The 26718-nt window shown below is 39.5% G+C and overlaps 2 protein-coding genes across 2 annotated transcripts in view; one reads left to right on the forward strand and one right to left on the reverse strand.

The window, feature by feature from the left end:
* The window catches only part of dnah8 (dynein axonemal heavy chain 8), a 171759-nt gene that overhangs the window by 70310 nt on the left and 74731 nt on the right, over positions 1–26718 (reverse strand). Inside the window, exons 42-57 of the mRNA XM_062973653.1 lie at positions 24262–24449; positions 23723–23809; positions 22873–22980; positions 21532–21666; positions 21067–21228; positions 17008–17254; positions 16051–16292; positions 15817–15957; positions 14820–15057; positions 11753–11895; positions 10651–10785; positions 9975–10097; positions 7568–7781; positions 4777–4886; positions 3477–3640; positions 1497–1689 (exon numbers count right to left, since the gene is read on the reverse strand). Coding sequence (XP_062829723.1) covers positions 1497–1689; positions 3477–3640; positions 4777–4886; positions 7568–7781; positions 9975–10097; positions 10651–10785; positions 11753–11895; positions 14820–15057; positions 15817–15957; positions 16051–16292; positions 17008–17254; positions 21067–21228; positions 21532–21666; positions 22873–22980; positions 23723–23809; positions 24262–24449 — 2630 coding nt within the window. The remainder of the gene's footprint in view (positions 1–1496; positions 1690–3476; positions 3641–4776; positions 4887–7567; positions 7782–9974; positions 10098–10650; positions 10786–11752; positions 11896–14819; positions 15058–15816; positions 15958–16050; positions 16293–17007; positions 17255–21066; positions 21229–21531; positions 21667–22872; positions 22981–23722; positions 23810–24261; positions 24450–26718) is intronic.
* The window catches only part of btbd9 (BTB domain containing 9), a 376867-nt gene that overhangs the window by 30462 nt on the left and 319687 nt on the right, over positions 1–26718 (forward strand). The gene's annotated exons all lie outside the window — the stretch shown is intronic.

Genomic DNA, 26718 nt, shown 5'->3' on the forward strand with positions numbered 1-26718 from the left:
TTAAATTATTGTGAACATTTATTTAGATTTTATGTCATGATATAATTTGTGTCTGATTCTGTCTGAATATATTGGTTTAGGTTATTAATGTTATACTCAATTCACTGATATTAGCTTTAATTTGATGTTAGGTTTTTAATGCTATATTTATATGTGGGGTCTTGTTGGGATTTTATGCCAATATTTATCTGTTTTTTGAAGGCATTGAATGTATGTCATTGTATGTTGGAATCCACCCTGAATCCTTTTGGGGAGATAGGGCAGAATAGAAACAAAGTTTTATTATTTATTATTATATAAAGCTTTAAACTGGATTATATAGCTGTGTAGATTCATATAATTCAGTTCAAAGCAGATAATGTGGATTATCTGCTTTGATAATTTGCATTATATGGCATTGTAGAAAGGGCCAAAGTCCCCTTCTATATTGCCATATAAAATCCATATTATCGCTTTGTACTGGATTGTATGACAGTGTAGACTCATATAATCCAGTTCAAAGAAGGTAATGTGAGTTATCAGCATTGATAATCTGGATTACATGGCAGTATAGAAGAAGCCTTATATCTCTAAATACAAATAAAACTGGTTTTCTGCAACCAATTGTTTGGAGATTATTGCACAATATCTGGATTTAAGAAAAAACAAAATCATCATCAAAATGTGCAACAGAAAGGCCAACAAAATTGATAGAAGACCCAGGATTTCAAATAGAGGCCCCATCTACACTGCCATATAATCCAGTTTATCAAAGCAGATAATCCACAGTATCTACTTTGAACTGGATTATATGAGTCTACATTGCCATATAATCCAGTTCAAAGCAGATAATCTGGATTTTATATGGCAGTGTAGATGGGGTATGAAAAGTGAAATACTTGGGAATTTGGCTAACAGACAAGGTGTCAACAATATTTGAAAACAATTATGTCCTGGTTTGGAAAGATCTTTTGAACTGGAAAAATAGTTATCTTTACTAGGAAGAATTGCAGCAATAAAGATGGAAATGTTACCAAGGATGATGAATTTTTTTCAGACCATGCCAATTATCATAAATGAAAGCCCATTCACCCAATGGAGAAAGGATATCACAAATTTTGAATTGAATGGGAAAAAGCCAAGAATCCAGTGGAAAGTTCTTGGCGATAAACAACAAGGTGGGTTCAGTCTACCAGACCTGAAACTGTATTTTGAAGCATCTGCAATTTTGTGGATGAGGGATTGGATGATGCTAGAATATGAAAACGTTTGACTATAGAAGGGTATGATTTACTATTTGGATGGCATGCATATATTTGGTAGGACAAACTCAAAATTGACAAGAGCTTTGCAAATAATATTACTAGAAAAGTACTTTTGAGAATTTGGTTAAAGCATAAATTGAAATTTGGACATAAGGCTTCACTGTGGATTTCACCACATGAAGCTTTCTGGGTGATATTAATATCTGCAAAGAAATAAGAGAAGAGCTTGAAATCAACTAATAAATTTCATACCAATTCATAAATCTTTGGTGCCTCAAATACAAAATCTTCAGGTTCTTCACCAGTTGGTTCAGGCATATCCCGCAAAAAGTCTACTAAATATGGCTCAACTTGGATTTCTGGTAATAATTCGGGATCTATGTGTTCCGCAACTACTTTATTAAAAGCATTTGCGAACCAAGCTTCATCCTCTTCACATACAAATCTACAAAATAAAGATCATAGCAGATTCTGATAGAAAGGTAGAATGGGATCCCTCTTCCAATTGTACATTAAACAATTCCTATAAATCAAATTGAGGGGACGACGACTCAACATGCAGATCATTGTGGAATTAGGAGCAGATACATCTAAAAAAGGTAAGATAATAATCCACTATCCTACAGCTATTTATCCTCAATTAAGCCACTCAAATGTAAAATGAAAGGGAATATTGTAAGTTAGCTCCTATAAGGTTTGGTTAGACTTCTTATTCCTACAAGATATCTCCTGACACATCCTCAAACTACCTATTCCCACATGAATTGACTTATACTGGGCGTGCAGGATGCTAGGTTCTGACTGCCTACAAGTTTGCTTCAGCTATGAATGGAAAGCATTAAAATTACATAAATTACAGATGGTCTAAAATTGTAAAATGCAAACCATTATGTCTCTCCCTAACAATATATGTTATTGGTATTTCTGTTGCTGTGCTGCAGACTCCTGAGATATATAGATTTAATTAACTTTCTAAATTTGATTTGCAGTCCTTACTTCATAAGATAAAAAGGAAAATGAATGAGGATAAACCGCAACATTTCTTTCCTGGAAAGATATCCAGAGCATTCTATACGGTAGAACCTGATTCCCTTCTTTTTCTTTGGTATCTGTGTGGGGCAACCATTGTATGACATCAGCTAGGGAACACAGCCTATATACATCTTCCATATTCACTTCCTCTTCTCTTCCAGCAGGTTAAGGACAATGTAAGTTCATCCAAATGGAAGAAGCAAGCACTTGATCCTACCATTTTGCAATGAAAGAAAACTAGGAAGGTACCACCCAAAAAGAGATGATACTGGTTGACTGCTGTGAGAACAGAATACTGGACCAGATAGGCTTTTGGTCTAAAATCCAGCCTAGCTTTTGAAATGTTCACTTTTACAACAATTGATGTTTCATACTGACATTTTTTTTGTTGAGGAACAATGGTATCAGAAAAATGATGTGCTTCAAATTACGAATATTACAAATACATTTGTATGTGGGGTTATCTCAAGCTTTCTTCCAGTCTTCCTCACACTGGACTGTAAAACAGCCTTACTGCACATTGACATGCTGTAGCCCTGTGTGTGTCTTTTAATAAACTGTATTCATTAACCTGTAGCCCTTTTACACACCACAGTAACAGCCCTATGTCCCTGCTTTAACTGCCATGGTTGCATTCTTTGGAATCCTAGGGTTTTGCCCAGCAGGCATGGGCAAACTAAGGCCCAGGGGACCACCCCAGGATCAGGGGAGGACGATTGGGGCAGTTTCTGTGTGTCTCGCCTTTCTCCCAGCATAAGGATGTGGTGAGCAGGCCCGTCCTTATGCCAGGACAACAACCTGAGTATGACCACTGCCCTGCCCTTTCCTGGTCCTCCTCACCCAGCACATGCCTGACCCCCACCCTCCTGGCTGGGCCTACAATGTGGCCCCAAGGCAAAAAGGTTTGCCCATGCCTGGTTTACAGTATGGTGAGACAGTAGAGATTTCTGGGTGGGAATTACCAATGCCGCTGTATAAATTACAGCTCTCAAGATTCAATGGGATATTTTATGGCAGGGAAATGGAATCATAGCACTACAAATTATGGGCTCTAAAAAGGCCCCAGGATTTGGTTTTAAATTGTATAACCTCTGCTCTATGAGTCATCTCTATATACTGGATTTTTAATGAGATCCAACCGGGAAAAGGTAGGTGTCTTATCTTGGTGGTTCTACTTTTCAAAAAAGGGCATCATCTTACCTGTCAGCAATGACTCTGGTACATTCATGTTTGAATAGTGACAGAAGGCTACTGATATCACAACATTCATCTGCTTTAACTGTTAACATTCCTTGCCAAATTCTGGAAAGATCCCGCAGATTGAAGATATAGTGAAATTTGGATGGTGTGGGCAGCATTTTCACCTAAATCAAACATATATGCAATGATCTATTTAAAGTCCTAGTAAGTATATGAAATAATTGTACAGTACCTTGTAAAACCACACACAAACACACAGACTTTTTTTTATAGCTACATACAGTAGAGTCTCACTTATCCAACACTCGCTTATCCAACGTTCTGGATTATCCAACGCATTTTTGTAGTCAATGTTTTCGATATATCGTGATATTTTGGTGCTAAATTCATAAATACAGTAATTATTACATAGCATTACGGCATATTGAACTACTTTTTCTGCCAAATTTGTTGTCTAACATGATGTTTTGGTGCTTCATTTGTAAAATCATAACCTAATTTGATGTTTAATAGGCTTTTCCTTAATGCCTCCTTATTATCCAACATATTCGCTTATCCAACATTCTGCTGGCCCGTTTATGTTGGATAAGTGAGACTCTACTGTATATCCAGGTTTCTCAGATTTTTAACTAAAACTAATGAAAAATGTCACAGACATCAGTAAAAGGTTTTGGCCAAAGGAATTTTTAGGCATAACACATCTGATCAAACATGAAATGGAAACTATGTGTGAGTTTCTTTTGAGTAGAGTCAGAGAAGAGTTGTTATCATAAAAGGGAGGGGAGCACTTCTTACCTCCTTCACCAGATTTAGGAACTTGATGTGATTTCAAATGCCTTTCCCATGGATGAATGACTTCAATGTATTTATTGCTAGAGCCCCACATTTAGCTAGACGCCATAAAAGTAAAGCATGGACTTACAATTACACACATACAAAAACACACATACACCAAGGAGACAAAATTCAGAATCAAGGAGAGAAAGAAGGTGGAAGAAGGGTAAATTTTGAGTCTGAATGATATTCCCTTGTTAGCGTTGTGCAATTGCTACAAGACACTTGATGTTTTGGATGGCAACAACTAGTGACTTTTCTGTAGGCACAGGGCAATGAACAAATAGGGCAGAAATCATTTTAGCAGGAAAGAGCAATTATTAAGCCATCCAAGACATTTGTAACCCGTACTTCTTTGTGTGGTGGAGGGTACCAGACTACGAGGCCTATAATGCTTGTCCTATATAAATAACATGTAACAGCACATTTCAGCTCTGAATAGTAAATCTATTGCTATATTTTATACCTTAGTCCATTGCCACAATATTCTGCCTGCTGAAACTAATTTCATGATCATATCACAGACTTCCGGCTTGAAATTTCTACATGAATGAAAGTATCCACACCCAATTATTCCTTGGTAAAACAAAAGCACAGTGTTATGGTTAAAACCGTAAGATGATTTCAACTAAAAAAAAAAATCAAACAATTTTCTTATGAAGGACTAATTTTTAAGCATACATCTGGAGCAATCAGAGCAAATTAGAGCAAATATTTTATTCAACCAGTTTTTTGTTTTAATTGTTTTGCAGTTGTATTTTTAATGTTTATAGATCTCCTTTTTCAACAAGATAGTACTATGAACACTGAAGTATGGTGAAAGGCTGGTTAAACTACAAATGCAGTGAAACAGAGCACTTTTTATCATGTCAGAAGTGACTTGAGAACATACTGCAAGTTGATTCTGTTGTGAGAGAATTGGATGTCTACAGAGACATTGCCTAGGGGACACCCAGATGTGTTACCATCCTGCTGGGAGGCTTCTCTCATGTCCCCGCAAGCTAGAGCTGACAGACGGGAGCTCACCCCATCTCACAGATTCAAACTGGCAACCTTCAGGTCAGTAACCCAACCTTTAGGTCAGCAGTCCAGCCGGCACAAGGGTTTAACCCATAATGCCACTATAATTCTAGTAGGAAAGATATTATAGATACAAAGAAGCATTTGTTGCACATGAGTTATGTTGTAACTTGATTATACAAAGGAAACTCTAATAATTTAAACCAGAAATATACTCAATAGACTTTCAAGATATATCATATCTAAAGAAGAAGGTATGCAGTACAAAGATTTAACTCAGGGGTCCCCAAACTTTTAAAACAGGGGGCCAGTTCACAGTCCCTCAGGCTATTGGAGGGCTGGATTATAGTTTTTAAATATATATATATGAACAAATTCCTATGCACACTGCACATATTTTATTTTGAAGTAAAAAACAAACAAAAAGGGAACAAATACAGCCTCAATGTTAATAATAATAATAATCATTATCATCATAAAAATAATAAAGAGGGTTGAAAAGACCCCTTGGGCCATCTACTCCAACCCCCTTCTGCTTTTGTGCACCACACCATAATCAAAGCACCCCTGACAGATAGCCATCCAATAATAATAATAATAATAATAATAATAATAATAATAATAATAATAATAATATCACCATAATAAACATGGTTGGAAGAGACTCCTTCGGCTATTTTGCCCAACCCCCTTCTGCCTTTGTGCACCAAAACATAAAGCACCCCTGACCAACAACAACAACATTAACAACAACAAACAACAAACAACAACAACAACAAAAATAATAACACTGTAATAATCACGGTTGGAAGAGATTGCTAGCTTTCAAGAAAAAAGAATTCACAACAGGGCTGCAGAGTATTCTTTCAGTCATCCACACTGGAATGACTGAGGAGGGAGAGAGGCACATGCGGACTCCCTGCTTGTGTCCTCCGCGACAGCGAGAAAGGTGTGTGCGGGGTGGCACGCCTGGCACGCACCTTTCCCGCTGCCTTCCTCGGTGGCGGGAAAGCTGCCTGCGGGGCGAGGGAGGAAAGGCACAGGCCTTTTCCTCGCCCCATGTGCATCTTCCTTGGTGGCAGCGGTGGCGGGAAAGGTGAGTGCAGGGTGCACATGGTGCGAGGATGGTGCGCATGGTGCGAGGAAAAGGCCTGCGCATTTCCTCCCTCACCCTGTGGGCAGTTTTCCCACTGCCACCACCAAGGAAGGCAATGGGAAAGATGTCTGCAGGGCAAGGGAGGAGAGAAAGGCGCAGGCCTTTTCCTCGCACCATGCGCACCTTCCTCGGTGGCAGCAGTGGAAAAGCTGCGTGTGGGGCGAGGAAAAGGCCTATGCCTTTCTCTCCTCCCTCGCCCGGCACACACCTTTCCCGCTGCCTTCTACAGTGGTGGCAGTGGGAAAGCTGCCCGCGGGGCGAGGGAAGAAAGGTGCACGCCTTTTTCTTGCCCTGTGTGCGCCTTCCTCGGCGGTGGCGGTGGAAAAGGTGCGTGCAGGGCAAGGGAGGAGAGAAGTGTGCACGCGCGAGCCGGATAAATGGCTCCGACGGGCCGCATGTGGCCCGCGGGCCGTAGTTTGGGGACCCCTGATTTAACTGATCATTTATCACTGTTGGCAATCAAGAGGAAAACACCCTGGTTGCCTTAACTATCTGCCTCCACCATTACTAAACCCTGAAAGCACATAGTCTTCAGTGTGGACATTGTTATAATCCACACCCAATCATTATCAATTTCTAGTTTAATCAGATTCCTTATGTGAGATAGGTTAAGAAGGACCCCTTTCCAAATACAGATAAGGTCAACAGGGGGAAGGGATGAGGGGGGAGGGAAGGGGAGTGAGAAAACTGAGAGGACATAGAAGGAGGTGAAAAAACTTTGGAAGAATTTGTTAGAAAGGGTTTAACAGTTTTTTGAGAAGTGTGAAGACTCATTTTCTTCAAGAGATAAGGAAGGGATTGGCAATGGAAACAGATAACAACCTCCTGATTGAAAATAAAATCATATGAATTTGACTCTATGAGGAGACAACACTGCACTTCCCTATGCTCCCCATGCAGCTCTCAGTTGATAGAGACAGTCAACTAGAAATGTCTAATAGAAGCATCCAGAATTTAATTTTCTGTTCATTTATCTGGCTGTATGAAGACATTATAACGAGGGAAATGATAGTAGGGTTTTTTTTTGTCAAGACAACTGATTAAATTCAAATTAACATTATGGGAAAAGCTCATACTGTACCAAAAATTTTATCTATGGATGCATTGGTCGGCAGGGTGCAGTTAAACACAGTAAATTGCCTTTTTAAGCGCTGTGGGATATCATTGCGGCCTCCTCCTGGGTGAATCATTGCTGCCATCAACTGTACATCAACAATTGTAGTAAAGTCTCCAGGCTTATCCAAGCTGTACATTCCTTCCATTTCCATCATCTGGCGCACTATTTCATTTGTCACCTGAGCAGTTTTTAGAAGACGCATTTTCATTGAAAAAAAGTAACAAAGATAGATCCCTATCTGTTTAGAAAAATGCCTTTTTTACTTCCTTTCTAGGGTATGGCATTCACATTAGTACAAAATGCATCATGAATAACAACATATATGACTTGTTCCATTGAAATCAAAAGGACTTACATGCACCCAAATTTCTTCAAATAATATTAAGCTTGTGCATATATTATTTTTGCCTTCAGAACCATTATCTTTAAGACTATTTAATTCTGAAGACAAAATAATATATGCTAATTCAGAACCATTTTCAAAAATATTAGCAGATATATGAAAATGAGTTATTCTGAATTAGTGATCTACACAGACTACACAGTTACAGCACTGTGTTCCAATTTAAATACCATGGCAACAGCCTACCAGCCAATCTTTATCCTTGGTCAGCCACATATGGAGAGAGCTGTTAGGTAGCAAGGTCCCAAGCCATTTACAGCTTCCAATTTTATCACAAGCACTTTGAATTCAGCCTGGTCAGTGCAATTCTTCTACGATTAGCATATTATGCTGACCATATAGTAGTGCATTCATCAGTCAAGCTATTGCATTTTGCGCTAGCTGCACCTTCTCAATCTTCTTCAAGGGCAGCCCTACATACAACACATTACAGCAATCTAATTGGAAGATGACTTATGGATAGACTATTATGGCAAGGTTATATCTGTCTAGTGTTTATAAGGATGTATTAGGAAATGTATAAACATGCACATATATTGTATGTATAAGCATGTTGAAATATAGGAAATTAGATTTTAGATGCAGTAGCTAGAAGACAAAGAAATGTTCAAGAGATCTATTAAATGTAAAGGCAAAGAAATGATCTGTTATCTGTAAATTCCAGATTCCCGGGAATGGGCTGACACTGGGCCTAATCGAAGGAAAATGGTAGGGCCTCTTGGTGGAAGGGCTGAAAATGTTTACCTGTAACTGTACTTTAAAAGGATTGATGTAGCTTTGCCTGCTTGTAACAGAGGAATGTATAAAAGAGGAGAATCCCCTTTGTTTGGGGCTCTGACTTTTGGAATGGATTTCCAGCAGACTCTTGTCAACTGGTACATAAACTGTGTTTTTTCAGGTCTCAGAAAGGTCTCAGTGGCTCTCTCATTGCCCACTTCATTGTACCAATTCAAACTGGAGCCAACCAAGTACTCTGTGCCATAGTCTGCTTGAGTCTACCATGGCTGAGGCCCCTTCCACATAGTTGCATAAAATCCACATTGAACTGGATTATCTGGTAGTGAGGACTCGGATAATCCAGTTCAAAACAGATATTATGGATTATCTGCCTTGAGATTCTAGGCTATATGGCTGTGTGGAAGGGCCCAAAGATGGTTATAGGAATAGCCCCAAGCTAATGTGAAAGGGACTCAAATTATTAGTCAATCTAGTATAGCACTGCCTAATGTGTTTGGCAGAAGCCTACCAAGATTTGAGATGGACACTCTTCTCTAGGTGCTAAACCTAAAGTCTTCTGCATGAAAAGTATGTGCTATCCCATTTGCACTTTGGACCCCTCCACACAGCTGAATAAAATCCCACATTATCTGCTTTGAACTGGAATATATAGCAGTATGGACTCAGATAACCCAGTTCAAAGCAGATATTGTGGGATTCTCCACCTTGATAGTCTGCGTGATATGGCTGTGCGGAGCGGCCCTCAGTATGTATCCCATCATTATGTTCTTTATAACTTCAAATGAAAAAAAAAATCTAATTGAGACGCTGGACTCCACTGACTTTGTTGGCTGTGGATTCTGAGAGAGCCATAGTTTTAAAAAAGAAGCTGTGCAGAGAACTATACGCTAGACTAGGCTTGCATACATAAGAATTATAGTCATTTACTGATAGATACTATCTCAAAAGACAGAGCCATTTCAACATACTTACAAGATACATGTGTATTTCTTCACAAGTAAAAAAATTCCCTACAGAGGTATATTCTATTAAATATTATAATGTTTACTAGTCCATTTCAATTATTTGATTAGCAAAGATGCATACTAGATTAAAGTACAATAACAGTTAATATGTATATCCATTAGTACCATACCAATAAATATTTTCAACATAGATAGTTTGAGTTTTAAAAACATTTTTACTGATAGAATTTCACTCTGTAACTATGTATAAATATCAGAACTGTACCTGATCTCCCCATTCATTAATAACCGGCATGTTAATATCATCAATGAATATGGTCATTTTCCTGCCTCCTGGGGGTCCATAGGTACTACCCATTCGTTTGTCCACATAACTTTCTATTGTTCTCTTAGGAATTAAACAACACAAAAGAGGTGAAAGATGTAAATAAAATATTTACAAATCTTGCTGGTTGTGTGAAATTTGTGTTCCAACTGGAGTTGGAGTAAGTGATACACATCTTCTCAACTCAGAAACATAAAAACTAGAGATGTAATTTTTTGCTAATTTCATTCTTCAAGGCGACAAGTAATTTTAGCAATTTTCTTCCCACTGCAGGAAACCCTTTGAAAATGGTGCAATATTCAAACTTTGGCACATAATTTGCATGTGCTATTTCCCACAGAATGCAGCATATATCAGCCCACAAATGTTATTTCTGTGCAGAAAATGTTGACACATGGATACTCCCCCCTCACCAAAATAGGGTGGGTTGTTTTTTTTTTAGGGAACACAATATAATATTTTAGTTTGAACTGCACAAAATGTGCTGTTCTGTCTACAAATTCTAGTCAGTTTCAGAATTCTTCTCAACTTGAATACTTGGATAATTACAAAACATTTCGAATGGTTTATAGAAGAGTTCTTTGTACAGAACCAGCTAACAAAATGAATAGCTTACTTGAAACATTCCAGGTTCGGTTGCTGAAGAAAAGTTCAAAGCTTTTGATAAGTGCTCTTCAGGATCATATCTTTTTAAATAACCTTTAATCATAACAGTTTTTGCAGTTCCTTGCTCACCAATAAGCAACACCGCCTGCCACAATGTTAGAACTGTTGTTATTATAACATTCATACTACATAACAAAGTTAGATCTGGACAACTGCAACAACTATTTTTAAAAATGATAATGATTATTTAAATAGAAGAAAATTTTTCAGGTGAGCATTCTGGTTTATTTTCTACTACATTATCATTATCAATTTCAAATAGAATCATTTTCTGTTCAGTGAGCTCCCACAAGTGAGCTCCCACAAGAGATAGTATCTGTATAGTTGGGGCGGTCCTAAGGTTTATAGATAACTGGGGAAAGCATAACCACATTTTTTTAAAAAATTAAGGTCAGTGAGAAAACTGCTCCATAAAAACTTAATGGCATTGAAGCTTAAGTTCATGAGAAGAAAATAAGCCTATTACAAACTGGGTGAAACAGAATGAAACTACTGAAATGGGGGCGCAAAAATATTTTGAAGATGGAAAGAAGGACTTCATTATTTTGATGACTTGCTTCCTTGTTCATGCTTAAATTGATCATGCAGAAGGAAGGAAGTCCCATGTATAAATGAAGCTGCAAATACATAAATGTTATTTTAAAAATATGATTAAACTGCTTTCATCCTTAAAACTATTTTAAAAGCGCTCAAAAGGCAAAAAAAACAACCCAATTGAATAACACTGTTAAAAGCCCTGGTTATGTATTTTTTACCTCCTGATGGGTGAACAACAAAGAGAGAATCATCTTACTAGCCACACTACAGAGAAAGAGCCTAAGGATCTCATCACACTGAGGTCTAATTTGCGGGTAATAGCATGCCATTTCTCTAGAGTTTACTAACCATGATTAGGAAAGATAACACTTATGACTGATAGGCTCAAGTGTTTTACCTACATTATCAGACTGGCATTTGGCTAGATTCTATGTTACTTCATTACATGCATTATGGGATGCTAAAACTGAAAAGATGTAATATTCTAATTCTTAGACAAGAAAATATTTACTTACTTTGTGTTGCTTTGCTATGGTATCAATCAAAAATTGTGTTCTAACATTATCTACATTTGGAACCAAAATTGATAAGTAATCAGGAATACAGTCTGTTGGATAAACATACTCCTGAACTTTTTGATTCCAATGATCCCAGTCACCTAGAAGAAGAAAAATACTGATGGGAAGTGTCGATTATTACTCCTCTTCGATACGTTCTTCACTTATTGAAAATCTTGTTAAATGACAGGTAAAATGCAAAATCCTAAAGCAACTGCCATGGAAAAGCAAATGTCCAGTTGTATCATTTATTGGAATGTTTTTGTCACACCTCAGACTAGTTCACCTTGCTGTAGACACCAGGCAGCACACAGTAGAAAGTCTTTTGTAATTTTATTGAGCAAAAGCAGAATATATATGTTATCAAAGCAGGCAAAAATATAATTCCAAAAGTAGTTGCAAGATAGAGTCAGTAAATCCAATAATCCATAGACAAGAAGCAATAGTCAATTCCCAAAGATACACAAATTCAAAGGTTACAAGGATTCATGAACAAAAGTATATCCAAAGCAGAAGTAGCATGAAGACATAGACCATCCACCCTGATGAAGTGAGAATTTGCTTTGACAAAGATTTGCCCTTCAACATACTGTTTTAAACGCAACCCAAAAATGCATTCTTTTTTCCTTCACTGGCCTCCCTTTTCCCAGCTAATCTAAGACTTCACCGTGGCATTCCTTTCCATTGTAAACGAGCAGCCCGAGAGAGCAACGGGCCTTCACACTCGCCCTGACCATCAAGGCCAAACTCCTCATTACCATTATCTTGCACCTGAACCTGAGCCTGAGACAGATCAAGCATTATTTCCCATGGGAATGTGACAGGCTGCATCTGGAGTTCATCAACAGGCTGCACTTCTGAACCAGCCTGTGTCTGAATTCCATAATTCCCCACCGCATCATCCTGAAACTCATCTTGAATCCCATCATCTGACATCTGCATTTGTAATCCAAAATTCCCTTCCTCATCTTCACTCTGGAACTGCTGCTGAGTCACAACAGTTTTGATAGATTAAAAAAGGTGTTGCCATACATTGAACTGAAAACAAGATTAGCACTAGCCAAGTTTCTCTGAGGAGTGAACTGCATATGAAAAGTCTATGATTCAGAAAGTCCTCTATCACAACTATCACAGTTCAGATTACTAATTACTCAGGGCTTCATTCCTAAAGATAGACTAGTAGCCAGTTTAAATTGGATTACTATAATCAGTCTTGTTTAGCAGTCTTGCAGCTGTTTTCAATAACTCTTCACAGGTTGTCCCATGCACAGTATATTGAAGTAGTTAAAACTAGATATTATCAGAGTATAAATGACTGTGACTGAGTTGACTTTGTTCAAGAGGAGTTACAGCTGCCATACCAACTTTTGTTTGTCAAAGATACAGATGTCTGTACATCTCTGTAGAAAATGATAGGTTCATCAACACTCTCTAATTATAAACCTGGTCCTTTAGAGACAGTGGAGCCCATCAAGGACAGGTTGAACAACATTCTCGACCAGACACACTACAAAATATCTATCCCATATGGAGCAAGATTCAAGTCACTGACCCTCATGAAGTTTATTGTTTAAGTTCTTTTCATAGAATCACAGAGTTGGAAGAGACCTCATGGGCCATCCAGTCCAACCCCCTGCCAAGAAGCAGGAAAATCACACTCAAAGCACCCCCAACAGATGGCCATCCAGCCTCTGCTTAAAAGCTTCCAAAGAAGGAGCCTCCACCACAGTCCGGGGGAGAGAGTTCCACTGCTGAACAGCTCTCACAGTGAGGAAGTTCTTCCTAATGTTCAGGTGGAATCTCCTTTCCTTAGTTTGAAGCCACTGTTCCCCATCCTAGTCTCCAGGGCAGCAGAAAACAAGCTTGCTCCCTCCTCCCTATGACTTCCCCTCACATCTTTATACATGGCTATCAGCAGCAGCGGCCCTAGGTTTTTTCACTATCTAAGCAAACCTAGGTTTTTTCACTATCTAAGCAAACCCCCCCCCCCCAAATTACGCCCCCCCTCCAACTTACTGGCAGCGGCAGCAGCGCGCTCTCTGGCCGCGGAACTCCAGGAAGTCCTTGCTATTCTCGCGAAATTTCACGAGATCTTGCAGAAATCTCGCGAGAATAGCAAGGACTTCCTTATTCCGTGGCGTGCGACTCAATGGTCGCCGCTGCTGCCGCCGCGAGAGCACCCAGCAAGGGCTGCGTCCGAAGCGGCGGCTTCCAGGGCTTCAATTATGAATCGGCCCTGGCTATCATGTCTTTTCTCAGCCTTTTCAATTCCAACTTTGTTGGGCTTCAGAAAAGCCCTAAAACATGGCTGTGTGCCCAGGCTTTCAATCAATAAATGGCAAAGATGACATGGACTGAACTATGGACAAAGCATGAGGTTTTTCTAGGATGAACGGATCTGATTTTATGTTTAAAATTTATATATTGTAACTTATATTGTATTTTAATAGTTTTTAATTGTTTTATGCATTGTTTTGATTTTGTTTTGTATGGCCATCGAATTGCTGCCATTTCTGTAAGCTGCCCTGAGTCCCTTCAGGTGGGAAGGGCAGGATATGAATGTGAGAAATAAATAAATAAATTTTCTTCTGCAGGCTAAACATGCCCAGCTCTTTAAGCTGCTCCTCATAGGGCTCGTTCTCCAGACTCTTAATCATTTTAGTCACCCTCCTCTGGACACTTTCCAGCTTGTCAACATCTACCTTCAATTGTGGTGCCCAGAATTGGACACAGAGTGATTCCAGGTATGGTCTGATCAAGGCAGAATAGAGGGGCAGCATTGACTTCCCTTGATCTATGTTCCTATTTATGCAGGCCAAAATCCCACTGGCTTTTTTAGCAGCCACATCACATTGTAGGCTCATGTTTAACTTGTTGTCCATGAGGACTCTGGACGTCCCCTTGGCATCAAGCTGCATGAGCTTCAATCCATTTAGAAACATGATAGAAAATGCATTCCTTGTAATGGTGGCTTGTGAATTCTGCATTTAATTATTAAGAAGCACTACACTACTTTTGCACTTACCACATTCACTGACATAATACTCATACATTGTTTGGGAGGAACCTTTAGGGACTTCTGGCAAATCTATTTTACTTTCATGACTTCTTAAGAAAGCTTCCAACTTCTCCCTGCTTTCCAGTTCTAGGAGGGAGCCTAAACTCCACATAATACCAAAGACAAATAATTTATGGAGATGTGCCAAACATGCAATGCCACCTTCTTCCTTTGAGGGTATCAGGCCTTCCAAAAGATTAATGGACTGAAAATATTTGAAAAAGAAAACATACTGTTACAATATGTTTATTTTTCTTATGCCATATGAAATGTGACATTCAATAATAATAATAATAATAATAATAATAATAATAATAATAATAATAATAAACTTTATTTCTACCCCGCCACCATCTCCCAAAAGAGACTCAGGGAGGCTTACAAAGCACTTGTAATGTAACAATACATATGGTGCAATAAATACAGATACATAAATATCAAAGGGAAACATAATTCACATCATCAATACATAACAATACCACAGTAAAATCAATCAACCCTAAAATATACATCAATAAAATATTATGGTAATTATAGACATAAAATGAATAACAACCAACTAGTCATATAAAGAGCTTTCAGTGAGAAAACGAATGGGTCTACAATTTGAACTTTTGGGCTCTATATCTGTTGGAAAGCTTGGTTAAAGAGCCAAGGTTTTAGGTTGGATCGAAAACTTTGGAGGGTGGGGGCCAGCCTAATTTCCCCGGGAGGGTGTTCCAGAGCCGGGGAGCCACCACCAAGAAGGCCCTCTCCCCACCAACCGTACTTGTGAAGACAGTGGGACAGAGAGGAGGGCCTCACCGGTGGACCTCAGTGTCTGTGCCGGTTCATAAAAAGAGATGCGGTCACAAAGACAGGCTGGACCCGAACCATAGGTGGGTAATAACCTGCACTTACCTCAAGATCTGTGTGATATACTGGTGTATTTTTGTAAGAACAAAGAAAACAGCAATTGATATACCTGCTTGATATAGTTACATTCCAAAAGCTCCATTTTGGGGGAAAGGCTTAACTTCATGTATGTATATGCTGCTTCAAAGACTTTATCATATAAACCTAGCAGCACCTCAGCTTCTTGTGTAGTCCGAGTCTTGAGCCAACCCTATTTTTTAAAAAGAAGTAGAAAAGCAATGGGTATAAAAGTGCTCCACAACTTAAAAATTAATTTTAAAAACTCTCACTGTGAAAAAAATACCTGCAATATTGGCCTCCAGCTTAGGGCAGAGGAACTGATATAGACCATACCCATCCTAGATACAGTTGCAGGAGAGGCATTTTCAATGTTGTGCACTTCAAAGAGCAGCTTGCAAGTAGGAGACATTGGAATCCGATCACCATTTGCTAAAGTGAGCGTCTTATTATCATCGAGGACTGAATTCAGATTCTCAATCCAAATTGCATCGACAGGACCATCTAAAACCAGAAAAATATTCTCACCTGGAAACAAAAGGTGAGGTCTTTACACACTGACAACATTACTGCAAAATGACAAGACCGAAGAATATAATCAGCATAGTCACAGGTAATAAATAATATTTGAACCAAGCTTTCAGACATGCATATTAGATTTGTTTGTAAAGGGAGGTGTTTTGGTGTTGATTTGTTTTAATATGCTGAGTGAATTTTAAACATATGATCTCTCATGTGTCATTAGAGTCCAACACAGGTCTAATGTGCACTGAAGCCAATGTTTCTCAAGTATTGAGTTCATTTTCATTTATGCAATGTTGTGGTTGTTTTCCAGCAGCACTTTACAGATATTTTTTAAAGATAAGATTACTTTAGTATTATAGTAAAGGGATGTATAGTTATTTGTATATGTTTACTTGACCTAAGAGTCTGCCTTTTTCATATGAATATGACTCATGGTCTTACACAATACACTGTACAATAAAATAGGACTGAAACAGTGTTGTGCACTTAAAAGAGCACTTTAAAAACATTTTAAAAATAATTTAAAAACACACCAGTAAAAGAGAAATGCAGCAATCATTCGAGTATATATAATAGGGAATAAGATCAGTTTTGAAACACCTGCCATTACTACAGGTAATAAAAATCACTGTATTTGCTAATAGAAGATATTATTCAATGAAACAATGATGTTCATGGTGTCTGTTGTCATACCCACTGTATATAATATCAAACATACCCTTTTTAGCTTTAAGGGTTTTTCTCCACAGTGTGGAAAAGATACCATCTGTCCAATCATTAGTTGCTGTATCCAGCTTGCCAAACATCTGAGGAGCAGTGATAGCTTTGGGGTTCATCCTCATTTCTCTGTGAGGGTATCCGCACTCTGTCATTGCTCTCATCAACATAGTTATAACTGTTGTTTTTCCAGACCCACTTGGTCCAAGTGTCATCAACCCATGACGCACTTTGGAGGTTTCATACAACTAAAGTAGACATGAAGCAGAGAGAACCATATGTTACTTTGAGAAATTAGTATTACAGTATTCCCTTGCTACTTCATGGTTCACTTTTCACTCCCTTATTGTTTCACGGGTTTTCAATAAATATTAATGTCACCATTTATTGCGGTATTTTCGCTATTTCACAGGTTTTTGCGGTGTGCAAAGGGGTTTGGAGGGGGGGGAGGGAGAAATAAAAGAGATGGGGGAGGGTAGGGAAGGGTTGGAAATAAAAAGGGGTTATTTAGCTTCCATTCTTCTTCTCTGCCAGTGTACTGTATATTGTAACTGCTAAAATAAAGTACAGACTGCATTGTAGAAGGTGGTCTGTGGTTTGCTCCCCTCCACACATAGAACATAGTGCCCTTACTTCGCAGATTTTCACTTATTGTTGGTAACCCCCGCGATAAAGTGAGGGAACACTGTAATCTTATTCAGATTGTTTCTATAGAACATAATACCTCTGGACAGGGCCTTGAAATACAGGAGCAGGGCCTGGTCTTGACAACAACCAGTTACCAGGGAAAATAAAGTAAGATTAACTCTTTGAATATGTTTTATGAAATTTATATACTACTAGCTGTGCCCAGCCACGCGTTGCTGTGGCTTATGTGAATGCTTTGTTGGCCAGGTGGAATAGCAGTGAATAGCCTTGCAGCCGCAAAGCCTGGCCATTTTCTTCTTATGGGAATCCTTGTTTGATGAGCTGGAATACAAAGGAATAGGATTGCTGCTTGGAAGGCTGGATTACATGGCAGTGTGGAATCAAGATAATCCAGTTCAAAGCAGATAATATAAGATTCTAAATGGGTTATATAGCTGTGTGGAAAGACCTTGATTCTACACTGCCATATAATCCAGTGCAAATTAGATAATCTGTGGAAGAGGCCTAAATGAAGCCTAACTCTGCCTGTCCCCTGGGCTGAGTTGATTGCTAGGAGACCAAGTGGGCGGAGCTTAGCCTTCTAACTGGCAGCAATTGGATAAAAACAATTATTCCTCTCCCTCTAATTAGGACTTTATTTTTCTTTTCTTTTTGTTGTAACAACCTAGAGGCGCGGATGATGGGTTGTGTGGTCAAATTTTGAGGTTGGGGGGCCTGTAGTTTTCTTGTTTTGTCCGCTGCCCTGATGCCATCACTCTTTTATATATATAGATTGGCTATCCATTTATTTTTCAGTATATCGGACATAGGAATTATATGGTACTCCAGGAATTGTTGAACATCCACCATTTCCCACTATTGGCTATGATAGCTGGAACTCCTGAGGATTTTAATCCAACATCTGAGAGCCACGAAATTATATATTTGTGGCAAATGAATCATTTGAGCAATGGTATTATGCCTCTGCTTGTAGTCTGTCTGCGCAATCTTCTTGCAGCAACTGAGGATGTGATCCATCACTTCGTCTGCTTCCTTGCAGAGTCTACATTTGAGATCTGTGGTCGACTTTTCAATCTTGGCTTTGATGGCATTTGTTCTAATTGTGTGTTCTTGGGCTGCAAGAATCAAGTCCTCAGTCTCCTTTTTCAAAGTTCTATTTGTGAGCCACATCCATGTTTTTTCCTTGTCAATTTTGCTCTCAGTTTTTCCCAGGAACTGTCCATGGAGAGCCTTCTTTTGCCATTTTTCTCTTCTGCTAATTATTACAGTAGAGTTCTGGTTATCCAAGGGAGGACCGAATGCTGGATAACCGGAACTGTTGGATAATAGGGAGACCCTATTATCCCTCCCGGTAAGCCGGGTGCTTGTGGAAGGGAAGAGCTTCGTCCCTTCCACAAGCGCCCGGTTTAGGGAAGCCCAGGCCACCTTGCTGCCTAGCAACATGGCCAGGGCTTCTCCACAGCACTGCCAGGTGCTTGTGGAAAGGAGGAGGCTCTTCCCTTCTGCAAGCGCCTGGTTTAGGGAAGCCCGGTGCATGTTGCTAGGCAGCAACACGCACCGGGCTTCCCTAAGCCGTGTGCTTGCTGAAGGGATGAGTCTCGTCCCTGCAGCAAGCACGTTGGATAATACGGTGGGTCAGGTAACCAGAAGTCAGTTAACCAGATTTAACAATTCATGGTTTTAAAATATTTTAATATACATATACAAAAAGCAAACTTTAAATTTCCCATTTTTTAGAAGAGATGCTATTTTCCTCTGCCACTGTGCATAAACAGATTTGAGCATCCATGAATTTTGGTATCCACTGGGGGTTCTGGAACCAAATCCCAGTGGATACAAAGAGCTGACTGCACATGCGTACGGTGGTTTCAGATGTTGCAAGTTTTTAAAAAAGAGGGCAGAATCGCTAGATGCAGCCTCTTTCCTGCTCCATGGGATAAAGGAATAATTTATTGCTTAATTGAGCAATTTAAATGTAGATTGAATTATGCATCTCCAAAAAATTCTGTACTGTATAAAAATTGGCTCCCTGAATACAGTTAGCTCTGTTAGTAGCCAAAATGCATTGGACTTTTTAAAATAAAGCAAGTGACCATCTATCAAAACACACAGCTTTGTCTCCTAATTTGCTTTGACTATAAATATAGATGAAGCATACCTGAAAAATGGAAATCAACAGCATGAACCTAAATAGGGGATGGACCACTGTGCCAGGAAAATACATGTATTTTGCATTCAAATTAAACCCGTTGAAATCACTTAAGCACACCAGATAGTTGTTAAGATCCCTTTTTTTGTTTTTTCCAAAAATTGAAATGATTAATGTCAAACCAGTTCATACAGGTGAAAGATAGTACAGATTGTATAAAAGTGCTGCAGAAGAGGGCATTTCAGCAGGTGCTGCTTGTCATACAAGCTCACTCCCCCTGAAATTCCTTTTCTGCACAACCATTAAAGATACAGGTGCTCATTCTATTTTTCACCTGGCAATTCTACTATAGGTCCGTTGTTCTTGAGGAACTCTTCAAGGGCAAAAGAATGATGAACATTGGGTGCCGTGCCAAAAGATCTCAGCCGGCATTTGGAAACAATAGACATTGACAAAATTACGATCTGCCAACTGCAAAAGGCCACCCTGCAAAGGGCACGCATCATCTGAAAATACATCACACAGTCCTAGACACTTGGGAAGTGTTCGACTTGTGATTTTGTGATATGAAATCCAGCATATCTATCTTGTTTGCTGTGTCATAATAAAATAATAATAATAATAACAACAACAACAACAACAACAACAACAATAAAATCCTGCCTCTTCTTGTGGTTCAAGGTGGGGTACAACATTGTAAGTATTGCTCCAGTATGAATCAGAAACCCTCACAAAAGGTAGTATGGTATGACAGCTTATTATTTTTGCTGTAACCCATCATCTATATCCATTTAAGCATCATTGATTTCCATAAAATATTTTTGGCACTAGCAACTTGTTCTGGCCTTGGCTATGTGAGAATCCACTTGATGGGCTCTGACTGCATTAGGCTTCAGGTTGACAAAGGGATAGTAATGATGAATCATATTTTTAAAGAAAGGCATTTGCTGTGAGTTTCCAATAGGCTAATTTTTTTAAAAAAAAAATACCCCTCTTTTAATAAAGTTTTCTTACATTCCCGTGGACACTACCCCTACTCCCCAAAATAATGGAAGCATGTTACCTATTTCATAGTGTTCATATGGCTGTGTATTACCCAGAAGCAGATCAAGCATTATTTTTCAAGGCTGAGTATGAGTTTGTAAAATACCACCCACCCATTCCATGTAATTTCTTTTTTGTGTAAAGTATTTGTATAATTATTTTTCCAGCTTATTTTTGTTTTTTTCCCAACATGAAACATGATGGTGTACTATGTTGTACCTGCACAAGCTTAAGATTCCAAGGTGGATGATTAATTAATCCTGCTTCCTCAACTTGATTTGCAACAGCCGCTTGAAGGTCAACATATGTATTACTGTCCAACACCAGTCCTGGAAAGAGGTCATTGATAAGACTAAGGAAGAGGGGTTCATCCTCATCTACCTGAAAAATATGCATTAAGAAGTATTTAAAATGAAAATGTGTTCATTTTCAAAAATCTAACATTTGTCATTTGTGAATGTCATGCTTGCCTTTTGGTTTAGGATTGTACCATGAACAAACCATGATTCCATTTTTGTAACATACAACAAATAGATATGTTCCATGTCTAAACACTTAAAATTAATTTTCAGATGTCTAAATATTTTTATTAGAAAATACATTTTGAACCAACAGCTCTCCAGAAAAAAACAGTTACTGTACCCTCCCATTCCACCCACTGAAATTTTAAATGGTTAGACTTACAAGTTTAGAGAGGTTCATGTCCCTTAGCCCTCTCATGACAGTACTCAATTCACTGTCATCTGGCCTTGCTCTCTTCTGAGATCCAAGAGTTCTCAAAACTGAAAGAATATTTCTCAACCCAAAGTCATAATGAACCTAAAAAAGAAAACAGCAAAATAAACAATTAAGTCAGTAATGTGTTTACTCTCGAAGTATTATTTTAGTACTTACATGCTCAGAATGGTGAGCCATGGAAATTAACATTAAAGTTATTTATACTATCAAAGCATCGATATCTATCTGTCTATCTATCTATTACTTTTACTCAAATACGTATTTACTTATCCTTTATCAAGTACTTTCCAGCACCATAAAAGGAAATGTATACAGTGACAGGAGCCTTTGGTGGTGCAGTGGGTTAAACTGCTGAGCTGCTGAAAGGTCGGCGGTTCGAATCCGGGGAGCGGGGTGAGCTCCCGCTGTTAGCCCCAGGTTCTGCCAACCTAGCAGTTCAAAAATATGCAAATGTAAGTAGATCACTAGTTACCACTCTGGCAGGAAGGTAATGGCACTCCATGCAGTCATGCCGGCAACATGACCTTGGAGTAGTCTACAGAAATGGAGATGACCACCATCTTCCAGAGTTAGACATGACTAGATTTAATATCAGGGGAAAACCGTTACCTTTACCTACTATAAAGTAACAAAGAATTAAACTTAATATCTACAGATGATGGTGAAATCAGGATGTAAGCCCGCTGTCGGTCTGCAAGGCAATAATAGAGAGGGCCTTCTCAGTGCTGGCTCCTTGGCTGTGGAACTCCCTCCCTAGTGACATCCGGCAGGCTACATCCCTTTTGAGTTTTAGAAAAAAAGTGAAGACCTGGCTATGGGAGAAAGCATTCAAAGTATAAGTTTTGTTGGCTTCGACTCGGTCTGGACTAAGGTTTATGTACAAGGTTTTGTGGATGAATGTCTCAAGTATTTTGTATTATTTTAAATCTGTATTTAACTTCTTATGTTTTATTCTTTTGTATTGTTGTGTATTGGCATCGAATTCTGCCAGTTTTGTAAGCCGCCCTGAGTCCCTTCAGGTGAGAAGGGTAGGATAGAAATGATGGAAATAAATAAATAAATAAATAAATAAGACACACTATTTACATCTTGACATTTACCTTTATGTCTACAGGAATACTTTGCAAAATCATCTGTTCATAGTGTTTAGCTAGAAACGGATCCTAGCCCTCATGTTTCTAAGACAGGCCTTCATTTTGACCTGTATAATTAAAGGGTTCTATTCTTGCTGGTTCTTATGAGCTATTATCTCTTCTGCCAAAGCTATCAAGGGTACTGCTATAATACCTGTTTGGTGAGCTGCTCCTCACAAAGTTTATAAAGAACAAAGAACTTTTGAGCCAAGACGACATTATCAATAAAGCCACAGCTGGCAAGTTTCACTCTCATTATTATCTGAAAGAGTACAATATTACAGATTAATAACCTTGAGAAAAGATTCTGCAGTGAAAGCAAACAGAATATCCCTGTAATAAAGACTCAAACTAGAATTCGACATGAGTGAATACTGAATGCCTTTATAGTTACAAAAAGCTTTATACTCCAAATCTGGAAACGTAAATCATCTATGACTATCCTCAATAGTCAGAGGATCTTAATGCTTTATTTATAAGTTAAATGGCATTTTGTAGACGCCAACTTCAAGAAAATGAATCCTTGGAAATGTTCAGCTTACATTTCCGTGTATGCCTAATCAATGTTCCTATCTTTTGTACTTCCTCTGTTCTGGAGGTTTAATTGGGGGAGGCAAATGAGGTCATAGATAAAAATTCTATCTTTCCTCTATTTCTTTCAGTCCCCAGAAGTCTAGTATTGCTGAAAGAGAGAGACTGATGCTAATCCATATTTGCTATGTTCACATTTCCTGAGTAACTTTGCCCTTTTCCTCAGATGCTTACATTACATGTCTAAATGCTCAACTGAAATTTTTAAGTTATTGCAGTGCTAGAAATTTGGAAACTGAAAATAATAATAATGGAGGTGCAGCATTCTAATCTGGGGCAAAACTTTGATTTGTCCCTCCAAAGCTATACTCCAACACATTCCCTTTTCCCATCTTCCTTTTTTCTGAAATGGACATGCTTCACAAGTGTTGATAAATCTGACTATGGAATAATGGCATGTTGATTAAATGTACCTGTCTATCTGGCACCATCATTGCAACGGTTCTAAACTGAATCTTTAGGTTTTCTGGCAATTCCTGGCGTCCAGCATACCCAGGATTCTAGAAAAAATAATTTATTATAGTGTCAGTCAAAGTATTTAGAAGAGAATCATAGAGTTAGAAGAGACTCTAAGCTGAACCCCCTGCCATGCAGGAAAAAACTATCAAAGCACTCCCAACACATAGCCATCAAGCCTCCCCTTAAAAACTTTCAGAGGAGATTGAGCTTCAATTAGCTTAACTGTGCAAAAAGAAAAACAAACAGAATTAGGAAGACTTGGTTTTTTAAGCTACAACTCCAAAAATCCCCTAGCCAGCACCACTACTCACTAAAGTCTGGCAAGAGGATTCTGAGTATTAATGGTGAAATCTTCATAACTATGTAATGTTTGCAAATATATTGGTAAACAAAGTAATCAAGCATCCATGTCATTTATTTTCAAGTGCACTATATACATAAAAATTAAATTAATTAAATTTAAAAACTATAAACTTTATCTTAATAAATATACCATTGTTAGAAAAATTCCAAACTCTGGGCTTAAATCTACAGTATCTCCATCAGAAAATATGAATTGTTTTTTCCTTTCTTTTCTTGCTGTCAAAATGATATAAATTTGTTGAGCTGCTACAGACAACACCGGTAATTCAATTCGGTTAAATTCATCAAAACATCCCCAAGAGCCAGACTGTGCAAGACCTAAAAAAAGAAAGCGATTGTTCTTGATTATATCTTTTTACATCTCAGCACCATATTCCTCCAGAACTATAGCCAAAGAAGAAAAATTCTAGTCTGTTTCTGGTTATTATGCTGATGGTATTATAAAAGTAATCTGGCAGTGGGATAATTATTTATTAACAGATAGAAATGAGTGAATCTTTTAATCCTGTTTCACCAGATTTCTCATTTCCCTAGCTGCAAATCTGTTTTGACCGTGGTTATGTCAATTTATGCCCAAAAAAGGTTCAAAGAAGTCCAGCATGAAAACGTATATATTTTATGCACTTTCCCTAGTTAACATATTTCTTGTGTACACACATAAATATATTCACACAAAGAATATGCTTTCAGTTTGAATGCATTGTTGAGTTGGGAGCCACATTTCTTTTGTAGGGGAACAGGTTTGTACAAAAAGCACTGTATTTTGTGTAAAATATATGTTTGTGGTGAAACAAGAGTTTGCTCAGAGTTTCTCATATATAGAACAATGGACCCCAAACTGCATTGATTTATCATTCTCAATTAATGAGTGATAATTTATCTGATCTGTTTAAGTTTTGCCGTGCCTTCTAACCTCCGCAGGGGTGGTGGACCCATTAAGATGGTCCGCCCCAGGAAGCTGATGGATCCGGATGGACTTCTGAGGTCTCTTGGGGATCTTCCTGTTCTGGAGACTGGCGATCCTGTCGATGTCCTGGCTGATTGCTATAATAGTGAGCTGACAAGGGCACTGGACACGATCACTCCCGAACGTCCCCTCTCACTGCGTAGAGTCGCGTCGACTCCTTGGTTCACTGAGGAGCTGGCTGTGATGAAGCGTGCGAGGAGGGGACTAGAGTGCATCTGGAGGAAATCTCGGGAGGTGTCTGACCAAGCACGGGCTAAAGCCGCTATTAAGGCTTACTCCGTGGCTTTGCGAGCAGCCAGGAAAGCTTTCACGACTGCCTGCATAGCGTCTGCGGTCAATAGGCCATCAGAGTTGTTCCGAGTTGCTGGGGAGCTCCTGCGGCCTCCTGAGGCCCAGGGGCTTCCTGATGACTTGGCAACGCGGTGCAGCGATTTCGCGCACCACTTTGCAGGCAAAGTTGCTCAGATACGCCATGAGTTGGACTCCAGCTTAATTGTAGTTCCAGCGGAGATGACCGAGGTACCTGTCTGTCCGATTTTGTGGGATTCTTTCCGACTTGTTCTTCCTGATGACGTGGAGGGGATTCTTGGGTCTGTGAGGGCGACCACTTGTGCTCTGGATCCTTGTCCCTCTTGGCTGGTTAAGCTAGCCAAAGAGGGGTTGTTGGATTGGTTTGTGGCTATAATAAATGCCTCCTTGGGTCAGGGGTTAGTTCCATCCTGCTTTAAGCAGGCGGTAGTAAAACCGCTACTAAAAAAGACCACATTAGACCCATCTGTATGTAACAACTACAGACCAATTTCCAACCTCCCGTTTTTGGGCAAGGTTCTGGAGCGGGTGATTGCCACGCAGCTCCAGGAATTCCTCGATGACACAGATTTTCTGGACCGCTCGCAGTCGGGCTTCAGGCCTGGGCACAGCACCGAGACAGCTTTGGTCGCCTTGGTGGATGACCTCCGCAGGGAGCTGGACAGGGGGAGTGTGACCCTGCTGGTTCTCTTGGACATCTCAGCGGTTTTCGATACCATCGACCATGGTATCCTTCTGGGGAGGCTCTCCGGGATGGGGCTTGGTGGCATGGTTCTGCAGTGGCTCCAGTCCTTCCTGGAGGGTCGTTCCCAGATGGTGAAGCTGGGGGATACCTGCTCGGACCCCTGGCCATTGACCTGTGGGGTCCCGCAAGAGTCTATCTTATCCCCCATGCTATTTAACATCTACATGAAACCGCTAGGAGAGATCATCCGGAGTTTTGGAGGGTGTTGCCATCTCTACGCAGATGACACACAGATCCACTACTCGTTTCCATCTAATTCCAAGGAAGCCCCTTGGATGCTGAACCAGTGCCTGGCCGCTGTGGCGGACTGGATGAGGAGGAACAAGCTGAGGATCAATCCTGACAAGACAGAGGCCCTCCTGGTAAGTCGCCCGTCTGATCGGGGTATTGGGTGGCAGCCTGTGCTGGACGGGGTTGCACTCCCCCTGAAATCACAGGTCCGCAGTTTGGGGGTCCTCCTGGACTCAGCGCTGACGCTTGATGCACAGATGTCGGCGGTGGCTGGGAGGGCTTTCGCACAACTCAAACTTGTGCGCCAACTGCGACCATACCTCGTGAAGTCTGAC

Source organism: Anolis carolinensis, chromosome 1 (genome assembly GCF_035594765.1).
Source record: "Anolis carolinensis isolate JA03-04 chromosome 1, rAnoCar3.1.pri, whole genome shotgun sequence".
Taxonomy (NCBI): Eukaryota; Metazoa; Chordata; class Lepidosauria; order Squamata; family Dactyloidae; genus Anolis; species Anolis carolinensis.